General features: G+C 42.9%; 1 protein-coding gene across 1 annotated transcript in view; it reads left to right on the top strand.

Annotated features, from left to right (window-relative positions):
• The window catches only part of LOC124805156 (serine/threonine-protein kinase D1), a 244,912-nt gene that overhangs the window by 49,281 nt on the left and 180,657 nt on the right, over nt 1-14,974 (top strand). Inside the window, exon 4 of the mRNA XM_047265638.1 lies at nt 7,118-7,249. Coding sequence (XP_047121594.1) covers nt 7,118-7,249 — 132 coding nt within the window. The remainder of the gene's footprint in view (nt 1-7,117; nt 7,250-14,974) is intronic.

Here is a 14,974-nt window from a genome sequence, read left to right as displayed (position 1 = left end):
ACAGACTTCCGATGTGAAATTCAGCACCACGGTTGTATAACTGTTCTGTGTCATCGTAACATCCCTGTCTCCTCCTCCTCCTCCTCCTCCTCCTCCACCACCACCACCTCCAGCTGTGCAACAAGCCCCAAATTTTCGCCTCTGAAGGCGAAATCACCTGCTACAGAACGGCAGGCCAGAAAGGACAGAAGGAATACTCCTGCAGAGACTTTCTATGTCCCTCCAGCTAATGAACATCTGAGTCTTCATTCGCCAACTGCAAAGTTTCGAAGACATCAATCGAAGGCAAACGGTCTTTTTCTTCGTCAACATGGAGATCCTCTTCAATATTTTTGTCGTATGATACCCTCATTGGCCAAGTTCCATTTTGCTGGTGCGCACTGCCCCTTTTTTCTGCCCTGAAATATGCACGCTGACACAGTGTGAATGCTGATATCTCTTGTAGATCTAATGGAGCAGGATCCTCCAGCCTCTGCACCCTGTTGCAATGAGTCTTCGAAGGGTGGTACTTGGCAGCTGTTGAGGTCATAACCCTTCATTTTTTCCCTCCTCCCCTTTCCCCGTCATGACTCTCCTTTAGGGGAATGTTCGCGGCATTAGATACAACAAGGAGGAATCATGGCTGCTCTTGGAATCACAGTGTCCTCTTTTTTACTGCTTCCAGGAACAAAATTGTGTCCTCGCAACCGCTTTCACCTCTTGCATTTCTCTCCGGTCCACCTCGACCTCTCCCCTGCCCCATCCCCCTATTCGAGGCTGGCATTCCATCTCATAGGGGAGTAATCCTGCTCATCCAGGATGACATTCATAGTCAAACCTTCTCACTGAATACCCAGCTGCAAGCTGTTGCAGTCCGCATTTTCCTTCCTCGCTTCACCTTTCCTCTTTGTACCATCTACATTCCTCCGTCATTTGGTGTCACTAGGGTGGACTTCCTCCAGCTTATTGGGTTGGTGACTTTAATGAGCACCATCCCCTTTGGGGCTCTTCCAGAACTATCTGAGAGATGCCCTCGCGGCTGACCTCCAATCAATTCAACTTCATCTGCCTTAACACTGGAGCACCCAAGTTCCTTTCAGACTCCAAGCATACCTATTCCCATTTGCACCTCTCTTTCTGCATTGCCCAACTTGTCCGTTGTTTCATCTTGTCAGTTCTCTCAGTCACACATTCGAGCAACCGTTTACCATGTGCTATCCATTTGCTGACTCCTACTCCACCTACGTGTAAACCCAACTGGCAGCTTTCATAGGCTGACTGGAGGCTTTACTCCATCCTGCCGACATTCAACAAACAACATATCCCTAGTTGTGATGACTAGGTGGAATACCCTATAAACGTTATCCTTACCGCTGCAGAACATTCCATTTGTCGCACCTCACTTTTGCTGCACTGTGCCCCGGTCCCTTGGTGGACTGAGGCATGCTGCGATGCAATTTGCTGGATTACATTTACTATTTCTTTTAACAGTTCCACTCCCTCTTCCATCGTGTGATCCAACCTCTGATGACTCTCTGGGACCAAGGTCCATTCCCCAATTTCCGGCCTGACTGTAGCAGATAGTGTCATTGTGGACCTCAGTGCTATCTCAGAATCTTGAATGTTACAATGCTGCCTTAACTATGCAGGAGCTATATCATGCTCTCACTTCATCCTGATCTTCCACCCCAGGGCCAGACGACGTTCACATTCAGACATTGCAGCACGTCTCTCTTGCAGGCAAGGATTAAGGATTCTCCCCCCCCCCCTTTCCCCCTGTATGTTCAATTGCACCTGGGCAGATGGCATGTTTCCCAGATGCTGACATGAAGCCTATGTCATACCCATACCTAATCCTGGTAGGGACAAACACCTTCTTTCTAGCTGCTTGCCCCATTTCTCCCATCAGCTGTGTTAGCAAGGTGATGGAACATGTTATTCATGCCCGGCTGATGCAGTGGCTTGAGTCTCAAGATCTAGTAACCACTGCACAATGTGGATTTAGAGCACACCTTTCAGCAGTTGACCGTCTCCTCGCTTTGTCAACCCATGTCACGAATGGTTTTCTGTGGAAGTACCAGACCATGACTGTGTTTTTTGGTTTGGAGAAAGCCTACGACACCTGCTGGAGGACTGGTATCTTCCATACTCTCTACATGTTGGACTTCCAAGGCCACTTGCCCCATTTCTTTCAGGAATTTTTAAAAGTCAGAGTTTTCAAGGTACATTTGGGTTCTTCTGTTTCAGATATCTTTATCCAAGAAAACTGGGTGCTCAGGGCTCTGTCCTGAGTGTCATCTTCTTTGCTATTGCCATTAACCCTATTATGGCCTGTCTCCTGCTGGGAATCTCTGGCTCCCTTTTTATAAACGATTTTATGGTCTATTGCTGTTCTCCATGGACTTGTCTCCTTGAGCAGCATCTTCAGCGATGTCTTAATCGGCTTTACACATTGAGCATAAACAATGGCTTTAGCTTTTCTGCTGACAAAACCGTTTGTATGAATTTTTGGCAGAGCAATGGGTTTTTTCCACCATCTTGATACTTTGGCCTGTTGCGCTTCCATTCACTGAAACTATGAAATGCCTGGGGCTCATGTTCGATAGGAAACTTGCTTTGTTCTCCCATATGTCTCACCTGGCCACCCACTGTAACTGGTGACTTAGTCTTATGTGCCCTCAGCAGTACTTTCTGGGGAGCTGATCAGACTGCCATCCTCTGTTTGTAACTATCACTTGTCTGTTCGAAACTAGACTGTGGGTGTTTAGTTTACACATCTGTACGTCCATTCATCTTCGTTGTTTAGATACAGTCCACCGTCTTGGAAACCGTTTGGCCACTGGCACCTTTTACACTAGCCTGGTTGAGAGTCTCTCTGCAGAAGCTGTCGAACTACCACTGTCATACTGACATGATGTTCTCCTCAGCGGATATGCATGCTGTCTGTTTGCCATGCCTGGCCACCCATCCTATGCCACCTCCTTCAGTGATTCCTTTGACCACCAGTATATGGCACATCCTTCTTCTCTATTACCTCCTGGAGTTTGCTTTCGGCTGTCGCTCTGGCAGCTTTACGTCACACTATCTGCCACTTTCCCAATGGATATGAACCCTTCACCACCTTGGCTTAGTGCAGTGGCTCTTGTTCACTTCGCACTTCATTTGCTTTCTAAGGACACTACTCCAGATTCGATCTATCATTGTTAGTTTCTTAACCTTCACGTGGGCCTTAGTGATAGTACCTTTGTGTACACTAATGGCTCTCGGACTGACTATGGTGTCAGGTGTGACTTTGTCATTGGCACCGACCATTTCCGGTATCCATTTTTGGTATCGGTTTCCGGAACACTGCTCAACATTTACACGAGCTCTTCGCCCTGTTTCAGGCCACGCAGAACATCTGGCAACATAGACTTTTCATTTGTGTCATCTGCTCCGATTATCTCTGTGCCCTTCAGAGCCTCTGTGTGCTGTACACAGTCCAACAGGTCCACCAAGCTTACACTTGCTCACTGTTGAGGGAGCCACTGTGTGATGTTTATTTGGGTCCCTAGTCACGTTGGTCTGATAGGAAGCAAGGCCGCTGATGCTGCTGCCAAGGCTGCGGTCCTCCTACCTTGCCCTGCTAGTTCTTCCATTCTTTCTTATGATCTCTGTGTTGCCATCTGTCTGCAGATGGTGTCACTTTGGCGTCTCCACTGGTCTACCATTCATGGGAACAAGCTCTGGGAAATTAAACCTCTCCTGGCTGCTTGGCCAGCCTCCTTTCAGCCATAGGAGGTCATTTTAGCGAGTTTGAATATTTGGTATTGTCATTTTAGCCATCGCCATTAGTTAAGTGGTGATCCCCCATCACTTTCTGCTCATTGTCATCAGCCATTGACAGTTCACCACTTCCTGACGGAATGTCCTTTTTTTAACCACTTAAATTTTAATGTATGTGTGCCTTCTGAGTTATCATTTTAACAAATTATGCACGGGCTGTCAACTGTATTTTACTTTTTATCCATCGTAGCAATATGACAAAGGAAATTTAATATTTAGCTTGGGACCTTCGTTGTCTGTGTGGTGTATTTTGTGGCCCTTCCTCCAAGAGGAAGCCATTGTTCTTAGCTCTCTGTCCTGTCATTGATTGGGCTTAATACATAGTCTCTATAAAACTCCTCTTTCGTATTAGTGTCCTAAGGTTCTGAAATGGGCATGTATGACCTTAGTTGTTTTTGCTCCCTAAAGCAAAACAACATGAAACCAGCTAACTTTGGGATACAAAGAACAAAGATCTGCTTTCCAATTCTCCTGAATATGCAGAGGAGAGGGAGAGAAGACTTTACAACTGATGGATTGAAAACAGTCCTCGGGAAGTGAGGAATAGGAAGATTTTGGAGAGGATGGAAAGAAGGGAAGAGGAGTTCAACAGAGAGAGAGAAATCGGAAAGTATCAGTGGAGTACTGTTACAAGGTTCATCCACCTTAAGGGGCAAGCTAGTTAGACAGCGAACAAAACCATTAAGTCTTAAGTTTTATAATATAATGCCACTAGGCACTAGGAATTCGTGTTGGGTGAGCAAGAGTTCCAGAAAGCTGCACATTTCAGGGAGATTCAGCCTGTGATTAATATTGTGGTGAAAGAGGTAAGTGGAATTACCTGTCAGTATATTGTGAGTGAGTATTTTCTAGGAAAGCATAAGAAGAACTGTATCGCATGGACAAAGTTCTGAATGATGTTCCAAAACTATGGGTTAAAAAAACCATTGAATAGACAAAAGAGATGCGGAGTATAAGAGTTCAATGAAATCGACCATGTACTGTTAAAGGAGATTTGTCCAGGATAATTTATTAAAAGAGAAAGAGTTCCCAGTGCCATTCTCAGTCACAAATGATAGTGAGAAGTAAAAGACAATTATTGTATGTGCGACATTGTAATGTGCCTTATAGTAAGAAGTGTATTTTCTAGCATTTAAGAGGTTGTAAGACAGTTGAGCAGGCATGAGGACTTGGAAAGGTGTGATGAGGCGACTTTGAAAGATGTGATGAGGCTTTAATCAGTATATGAAGAGTTTCCAGGATAGGAATAACTAGCAGGATGCTAGTTGGGTGTTGTGTTGTACGTTTGCATGAGAACTAATGGACTGTTAACTAGTGTGACACAGATGTAATATTTTAGCAGTAAGAAAGCATCTAATAGACTAAGTATGATAAGGTAAAATCACATCCTCTAAATCTTGTAGTTCAGGTCTCCTAGTATTTCTGAAATGAAAATTTTTGTAAATATTGTACATTCTTGGCAATATATTTTAAATGTCATTGCAGACTGATCCAAGGTAGAGACCTGGAGGCCGGTTCTCTGGAGGGGAGGTGTTTGGGTATTGTAGTGCTGCCATTATTCTTTATCTATTTTGGGGAAACATAGCAGTGCAGTGTTGCAGGAGCCATAAGCAGCTAGCGAGCACAGGATGTCAGAATGCTGGTTACAGCAATATGACTATTTTCGCATTGCGAGACAGACCAGGCCCAGCTCTGCAAACCTGCCAGCACAGTGGATAGACAGGCCTCCTGCAGAATGGTCCAAGCAGTTTCTCCACCAACGAGTCATGGAAGTGTGACTTGAAGTGGTGCAACAGCACAGCAAATAAGCCACTATCTCATACGAATAGCTGTGACTTTTTAGCAGAAATTTTCACTGCCTGGCAGACTGAGTATGATGAGTGGTCTAAGCCAGGCACCACTGCACTGTGGGTCAGCCTGCAGCCACTGTGATTCCAGCCAGCTCCCACTGCAACACCACCTTCTAAAACTGAGCCCTCCTTCTGGAGCTTAATGCCTGTCCACTGGTGGGCCACCTCCAGACTCACTCCAGCAGCAGCTCGATTCCTGCACGGGAGGTAATGGATTGTGACTAGGGCAGCACAGCTGTTCTCCCTTATATGCTGGAGCGGGCGCCATGATTCATTGCGCAGCCACTTATTAAGGCGGAACTGCCCACCAGAAGGCTGGCACCTCTGCAAGTATTCTGGTTGTCTTCTGTACCACTCCTGCCACCTACACACATTGTGGCACACCTAACTGAATTGCATGCTGCTAGCTGGAAGTTGGTGTCGGCACTTGGGGCGCACATTTCAAGACCCTCCAGCAACCATCACTGCGCCGCACATGCCTATTGCACAGTGCACCCAGGGTGGCATGGCTGCCACACCACAGCATCTGAGTGTAGTTGTGTGGATTGTAATTAAGTAGTTGACGTTAATCTTCCACTGGTCTGCATCCTTGCCGTAATCCTTCATAACCACCCAACCCTGAAGTGGCCCTTCATCCCTGGGTCATTTGAAAAGTAATAAATTAAAACATCATGCCTGATGCAGCAGTTTTACTGTCCGAACAGCAAAATTGTAGAAAGCGATAGACCTTTTCCTGTCATCATTTTGCTGGGTGTACAACTGAGAAAAAGTTTAGAAAATGTTTAAAATTATGTGTAAAGTTTGTTGTAAGTCTTTAAGTACTCTCATTCTCAAATACTGTATGAACAGTCTGGTGATCTTCACGTGGTTAGTTCCACTGCCTCAACGCTACACACAGTTTATAACTGTAATATGTCATACTTCATTGAATCTTTCACATAAGACTATACCTCTTAATGAGCAGATTATGTCAGGATTTCAAATTTTTAAATTAAGTCATTACTTATATGAAATATTGAAAACTAAGTTTTTATTCCCCCTTCAAGCCATTAAATAGGCAACCTGCAATGGGTAAGGGTTTCATGCCCTGGGACAGTCACTTCAGTAGTACATATTCTAAAGGAATAAAAAAGTCGGATATTACAGGGACACTGCTCATGAATGGTGACAAAGTTGATCTCCCAGTTACTGTGGTTTTTGTTCCTTTTATCAGGGTATAGAGTATTAAAACTGGTAAAGACTTGCGATTTTCAGTCTTTGCAGACCTGTTAACCCCATAGATAACACAGACTGAAATTGTAGAGTTTGTTTTGGCTGATGGTCTATGAATGAAATATAAAAATATTTTTTGTGTTGGTTTGTTGTCCCCATTGGAGAATTTCCATTATTACAATAATAAACTTATTGTAATTAGAGTCCAAAAATTGTGAGAATTTGTAGTATCAATATATGCTTTGTTTCAGCCCAAATACCAACAGAAGCAGCTCCATTAAGGCCACACACATTAAATGTTCACTCTTATAAGGCTCCAACTTTTTGTGATTTTTGTGGTGAAATGCTGTTTGGACTTGTTCGTCAAGGACTGAAATGTGAAGGTAAGCCTTTATTTGTAGCTGGTATGAGTTTTTAACGCTTTTTCTTTTTGATTATTTGCTGTTTGTTTAGCATGTTTTTTTTAATTTAAATATCAGTAGTCTGTTGTGCTTGCTAAAAGAAACTGAAGTGTTTTTGATGGCTTTTTAACATTTATGATTTTACACAATGTAAGTACAAAAGGTTCTAATGTTTTCACAGATTGAGAGTAAGACAGTTTTTATTTTGCTAGCTTCACTCTTCGCTTAATTTACATACTTAATCCTTTTTTAAAATATTTATCAGGTGTGAATGTTGTTTAAGTCCCTTTGACTGAGAGGGGGGGGGGGAGGAGGGGGGAGAGGCACTGTCTCTTTTTTCCTTCTCTGCCTGAGATTCCACTGATACCTATCCTTCCCACTTCCTTTATTCCACATGTGTTGTCCATCTTTGAGAAGCAGCTGAGAGGTATGAGATGCCGACAAAAAAATAACTAGTGTTAATTGATGGAATAAGATCTACAGATTTGTGAAATGAGTGTTATTGAAGGTAGGTTACAGAAAGAATCAAATAGTTGTGGCTGCTGAGTCAATCCACAAAATCTGCATCATAAACAGGAACCTGTTTTTAAGTGTTAACTTTCTCATCTGACTCACAGCCACCTTCAGAAAAGTTAAAAAGTTTTATATAGCAGAGAGCTTTGTTGATTCCAGATTCTGAGTTTTAATATGTATACAGGCCCTAATGGTACAGATAAAAAAATTGACTGATGAGGCATGCTGTTCCATTGAGGATGGGGAGAGCGCTAAGCATTAAATCAGTATGCCACTCTTATATTGAGTCAAGTGGAGCATTATTTGTTGTCAGTCTAATTTCAGTGCATTTTATCTTGCAGATACATAAACCGCTGTCTTTTACTTATTTTGTTAGATCTTACATTATAAAACCAAATATAGTGAGCAAATAGTACTTTTATTGTCTTACTCTAAATATTTTGCTATATCATCAGTGTCATGTTTTAAGAATAAAAATCAAGCAATTATGATTGAAGATGATTTCAGAAGAGAGAAGTTAAATTACTCTCAAGAACTGAAAATACTCGGCATGAAATCAAATGATTGAACTTTCACACAATGTTTTGCTCATGGCAACAGAGTATGGCATCACTTTGTGCTAAAAGTGACGTATGCTCTTGATGTACTGAAAATATAGCTTGCAATTGAAAGTCAATACCCAAAAATGTTGGTTCATAGAATTTAATGTTTCTCATATTAGTTATATAATAAGCTACCTTAAAGAGACACAATGTTGGGAAATCATACCATAAGAAATTTAAGTCTATGGTTTAAAATTGTCAAGAGCGTGAATAAACTTTTCAGAAAAGTTTGTCACTGCCCTCATGACTTGGATGGTTCATGTTGTTTGGATAGTTGAAAGACTCTTTCTAAACAACCTCTTGACCACAGAAAATTAAAATGTACAGCCACCAATGTAATGAAAGTAAAAGTAAACCAGCATTCACGATGACTACATGGTTGTCTACACCACTCAGCCTGTTAAACAATGGAAAATCCAGGATGGAATGTAACAGTATTATGAAAAGGAAAGTTGCTACTCAGAAAGTTGCTCCTCATCATATAGCGAAGGCGCTGAGTCGCAGATAGACACAACGAAAAGACTGTTACAGATAAGCTTTCGAGCAACGAGGCCTTTGTCGAAAAAGAGGACACGCGCGTGCGACTGTTGCAGTGTCTGGCAGCTGAAGCCACTCAGCCTGTTACCACGCATCAAAGGGTGTTACCGAGCTTAGACTGTGCATGTATGGCCACTTAAGGAAAAAAGGGTTTTCAGCACTGGAAGTTTCTCAGCACTGGTTTATAGCACTGTGGTGTCATTTGAACATTCAGCCACTACTATAAAACACTAACCATTATTTGCCTCTTGAGCTTGCCCGCAGTTAACGTGCTGGCACATAGCTATCTGGAGGATAATTAAAAAGAACTGCACTGTGCCTTTGTAAAGAAAACTAGAAGGGCTATCTTGACCCAGACTGTACGTAACTCTCTCTGCATGATTAATTTGGTCTCTCGGTGTCCATTATGAACAATAGTACAAACCCCTGAGCATTGTGATGTGTGAAATAGGTGGGCAAGGAAACATTTGGAATGGAACCTAGGTGAATAGTGTTGAGTTCTCTTCATTGAGTGCAGTACTTGTCTGCCTGATGATCATTGTAGAGGTGTAATGCAGCTCCACAGGCTCAGCAAACAGGTGGGTCAGCCATGTTTAGAGCTGGTACCCTGTAAGGATGTCAGATGCCACTGATGGCTGTTGAGGGTAACCTAAGGGCTGTGGAGTATCAAGACAGGATCTTCTAATCCAACCCTGCAGCCATGATTATGGTGGTTGATCTTCCGAAACAGTAGTGCGCGAGCACATTTTGCACGTCTCGTGAACACCATCCTCTGGAGGCAGGAAATAACCGAATGGAATGACCTGGAGTATCTGCCGATATTAGCCTGACACAGCATGCCTGTATCTAGTTGAAACTTACTGTGCATTATCGTAGGAACCTTCTCCCCACCCTGGATGACTTGAGGAAGGCTATCATTGAAGGGAGGGACAGATTTAAGCAGCAATTTCTCGATCACCTTGTGCAGAGCTTGCTGAGGAGACCTGACGATGTTAGACTGCATGGATTGGAGCTATACAGTGTTCAATGTTGTCAAAGCACAAGATTTTTTTTATTTCACAGGTGCACAAAGATGTATACTTTTAAACAGACTGCCTTTGCTTTATTAGTTTTTTCACATTAAAGTTACTCTTTTTAGTTCCGTAATGTATACTGTTTCATTCCCTGGTCCTTTTGGGGTGTAATACCACAAACATTTGCAGATATTCAGGTGGTGCACTACTTTTGAACAGATTCTGCTAAATTTTTATGATGTTATTTTTTTGAGAGTAATGCCAAAAACTAGTTTTAAGAATATCTAACAATATATGCGTGATAGAAAGTGTGTTCTTCATATTTCTTCATAATAATTGATCCCCAGTTACCACATTTCATACCTCTTCACGTCCCTTGACGAATATAAAAGCCTCTTCTATATGATTGTATGTGATGTTTTAGCTGCACAATTACTATTACCAACTCTGTGAAATGTAGAAGGATTTTTTCCTTCATATATAAATATTAATAATTTTTGTCTACAAGGTGAGCTCTTTCTGGCCTCTCCGTAAAAAGTCTCTGCACTGGTTTCCGGGTTAGTATGCTCATGGTATCTTTCAAGAATACTAAGATGAAACATGAAAATGTTTTGGATAATGGCTAAAATATAAGAATCCAACACAGATTTGTAAAGACTGTATTTCAGTACATAATGGAAATTCCATGATTGAAATGACACATGAAAATTAAGGAAAGGCAACTACACGCGTATAGTTAGTGTTGGGTGTAACATAGGTGCATTTAAAGACAATATAGGGCATTTGCTTGTGAGTTTAAGCTTCCGCCGCCCCCCCCCCCCCCCCCCCCCCCCCTCTCTCTCTCTCTCTCATAGCTTCAAAGCTGTGACAGATCTGACTGATGAGTGATTTCCAGTGTAGGCAGGTGTAGGTTGGAGAGTAGGCAGGTGGAGGTTGAAGAGAGAGGAATGGTGTGCAGCAGTGAGGGGGAAGGTTTCCATGGAAAGAAGAGGTTAGGAAATACCAGTGCTTTTGTCCTTCAATCTTCTGGTGAATTTACTACCATTCAACAGTAGTGTAATTCTGTGTTTAAACTAGTTGAGTTTGTACTTACTAATAAGGGACATTGGTAGTGTGTCTATGTTAGTTATATCACCTCAAAATACTACTATTCTTAGGCTCCTTAACTGCTAGTAGTTGTTGGCAACAGCTGTGTCAAAAGTCATGCACAAACAAAACAGTTCACTGGTGTGTACCTCCTGTAAAACTGCCTCTGCTCATTTTCTTGTGCACTTTCTGGGTTGTATTTGAAATGCTGCTGTTTGTAAACAGAAATCAAATGATGGCATATATTTACACTCACAAGCAGGTGAGTTAGAGATAACTGATAACTGTTATGTGGAAAGAATATTTTGTGCGTTACTTGACTGATGTCAGCAGATCACATATTGGCATCGACAGGAAAAAAATTGGTGTTATTTAATGGGGAAATTCAGTTTTTTTTTTTTTTTTTTTTTTGTGTGTGTACGGAAAATGAACTGTCATTCTTACACTAACCTCAGGCTTGAGTACAAAAGAAAGCAAAGTGCAGTTTCAACATCCAGTAACTATCAGTTATGAATATTTGTAGATTATCTTGCTCATATTTGTGACCTTTTGTTTTGTACAAAAAAATGAGAAATTTCACAATATTTCGTAAAGATCACCAGTTTTGTGATATTTCGCTAAAAACATCAATTTCATCTAATGGTTTTTGTGAAATTTTCTTGTCCCTGCATATTGCGCATTGGCATGACAGGCAAGTGTGTGATGGACAGAATTTGTGATACCAGCATATTTGATTGTAACCAAATTTTGTGTTCTCACCGCATTGGACACTCAATTTCTGAAGTTGTTCAGGCTCTTGGCTTCTCACTTACCACTGATGGATACCTGTTGCCAAAGTCTCCAGGAGAGGCAGTTGTTGTGGGGAGAATGTGTTGAGGGCAAGACTGGCCATCAAAGTTTTGCCTGAACAAGTGGATCATGGCACGTATCAGTGGCAGGTATGAATATGATGTAAATGACAAAACAAGTGCCACCAAGACAATACTCAAGTAGGTGACAGGAATATTCTTATCTGGGGACTGCATACCACGGGATGAAATGGAACTTCAGGTACATGTACCATCATCTCTCATGATACCGAAACCCACTGACTTGTTACGTCAATTTACTTAACCACCTACAGTGCTATAAGGCTATTTGTACCTGACACCTCATAACTACCAACTGTTGGAGAATGATTTGAGACACACTGAGAAGATATGAAGCTTGTTCTATGGCTTCTTAGGTTATGTAACCTTAATACTGTGAGTGTATTTGGAAAAAATTGAAATGAGTGTTTGGCGACATTGGCCGGGAGGTCCCATACGGGGCAGGTCCAACCGCCTTGGTGCAGATCTTACTACATTCGATGCCACATTGGGCGACCTGCGCACCAGATGGGGATGAAATGATGATGAAGACAATACAGCACCCAATCCCTGAGCGGAGAAAATCCCCGACCCAGCTGGGAATCGAACCCGGGCCCCGTAGGATGGCAGTCCGTCACGCTGACCATTCAGCTATCGGGGCGGACAGCATATTTCGAACACACAATGGAAATATGCAACTGTAATATCCTTGTAACCTGTAACTATACCAACCAGGTTTCTGTGAGTGGGACATGAAACTAAAATAACATTGTAATGAATAATACCGATGTAAAATCATGTTTTGTAATTTCTCACGCATACCCTCGTGTCAGCCACTCTACAAGGAATAGTGGTGCTCTCGATGTTCCAAGCTTTGAGTATACTTATTTTTTGGGATACTGATTTTCAACTGAGCTATAGCGATTCATAAGTAGTAGTAGTTGACTGAAAAACTTGATGGTGGCCGTGTAAATATCTCGGACTTCTTTTCCAGTCTGAAATAAACGGCTTTAACTTCAAATTTTTGAAAATAAATATAAAAAATTTCTTCAGGGACATTTTCTGTATATTCTTCATAAACAGTACCTTGAGCTCTTCGGTATCAGAAACAAGACTTTCTTAGTACAGGAATATCACATATATTATTTTCTTCATATCTGACATAAGCACGTGGATGCCAGCTTGACAGTTCTATGTATGACCAACCAGAGGATGAATACATTTACAAATGTACATTTGTTTTGTTCCATTCTATCAACATTATCAACTGTAGCTTTTGCGTCAGGTCACTGCACTTCTCTGACCTGGGGGTGTCAATCCATGGAGTGTGCACAAACGCAGGTGCTTCCTTTTGTGAAGTAAATGCAATCATTATCCCCCCTCAGACACCTGTCGCCCCTCAGAATGACTCGCCACATGAAAAATACATAACAGATTTGCACAACAGTTGCACTCTCATAAATATTAAATTACTGTGTCATTTTAAAGTCCTTGAATCTCATTTGTCAGAAAGGTAATCATAGGGTTACCCAGCACTCTTCCTGACTGATATGTAACATCATAGGATGTATGAGAGTTTGAAAGTTCAACTGATTTGAGCCAGTGCTGTATCTCAGTCAAGTATTTCTGTAATTGAATTCTACTCTGCAACAGTGGTGTAAAATCCATCAAGGCAAGTTGAGCAGAAGAAAATAGTTGTGGGCTGAGATGTGTAAAGCTTTACAAATTATTTAGGAACAAAATGGAGACATCTCACTGAAAGACAGAAGTGCTGGATTGTCAATAGGTAAAAAAAAGGTACAGAGCTGTGCTGGTTTTCAGCATGAACTTCCATTTTTAAGCTTGTAGGAAAAACCTGCACCCAAACACACACACACACACACACACACACACACACACACACACACACACCTGTCTCCCTACAGTTTGCTCAGTTGACTGCCAGCCCTTTCCTGGCCCTCGGTGAGTGTGCGAGGTGGGGTGGGATGAGGGATGGAGGGAGGCAGGAGCCAGGGAGGGGGTTGTGGTGAAGTGTCTAGTGACTCACAGGAGAGTGGGGAGCTGCCTGTGGGCTAGCTAGGGGCTCAGGTAGAGGGGGCAGGTGGAAGACAGCTGGGCACGCGATTTCACAGACTAGAGTGTGGGATAGCAGTACACAACTAACACAAATTGGGCGGGAGTATTGGGGTAGGGGATGGTGTACACACACACACACACACACACACACACACACACACACACACACACACACACACACACACACGCACTAACACTATTGGGTGGGGAGTGGTGGGACAGCGAATTACCCTAGGTTTAGGCCAGGGAGGTTATGGGAGCAAAGGATGTGATGTAAGGATAGCTCCCATCTGGCAGCTCAGAAAAGTTGGTCATGGTTGGGAGGATGGAGATGGTACAAATTGTGAAGCAGCCATAGAAATCTCACATTTTGTGCTTTGCCGCTTGTTGTGCCCCTGGGCGGTCCACTTTGTTTTTGGCAACAGTTTGGTGGTGGCCATTCATTCTTTTTTACAGCTGGTTGCTGTCATACCAGTGTAAAACACTGTGCAGTGGTTGCAGCAGAGCTAGTGTATAACATGGCTGTTTCCACAGGTGGCCTGGCGTCTGGTGGGGTAGGATAAGCGTGTGATGGGACTGGAGTAGATGGTGTTAGGTGGGTGGATTGGGCAGGTCTTGCATCTGGGTCTTCCTCAAGGGTATGATCCGTGTGGCAGGGGATTGGAATGGGAGTGGGAGTGGGAGTGGGAGTGGGAGTGGGAGTGGGAGTGGGAGTGGGAGTGGGAGTGGGAGTGGGAGTGGGAGTGGGAGTGGGAGTGGGAGTGGGAGTGGGAGTGGGAGTGGGAGTGGGAGTGGGAGTGGGAGTGGGAGTGGTAGTGGTAGTGGTATAGGGGTGAACTAGGATGTTGTGGATGTTGGGTGTGCAGCGGAAAATCACTTTGGGAGGGAGTGGAAGTATCTTGGGTAGGATGACCCTCATTTCAAGGCATGATGATAGATAATCAAAGCCCTGACATTAGACATGGTTCAGTTGGGTGGTAGTGGATGACGGGAGCCGCTTTTTTTTGTTTGGTTCTTGGGATGGATGTGAGG

The sequence above is a fragment of the Schistocerca piceifrons genome, chromosome 1 (assembly GCF_021461385.2).
Source record: "Schistocerca piceifrons isolate TAMUIC-IGC-003096 chromosome 1, iqSchPice1.1, whole genome shotgun sequence".
Taxonomy (NCBI): Eukaryota; Metazoa; Arthropoda; class Insecta; order Orthoptera; family Acrididae; genus Schistocerca; species Schistocerca piceifrons.
This window is presented reverse-complemented; position numbering and strand designations above follow the sequence as displayed.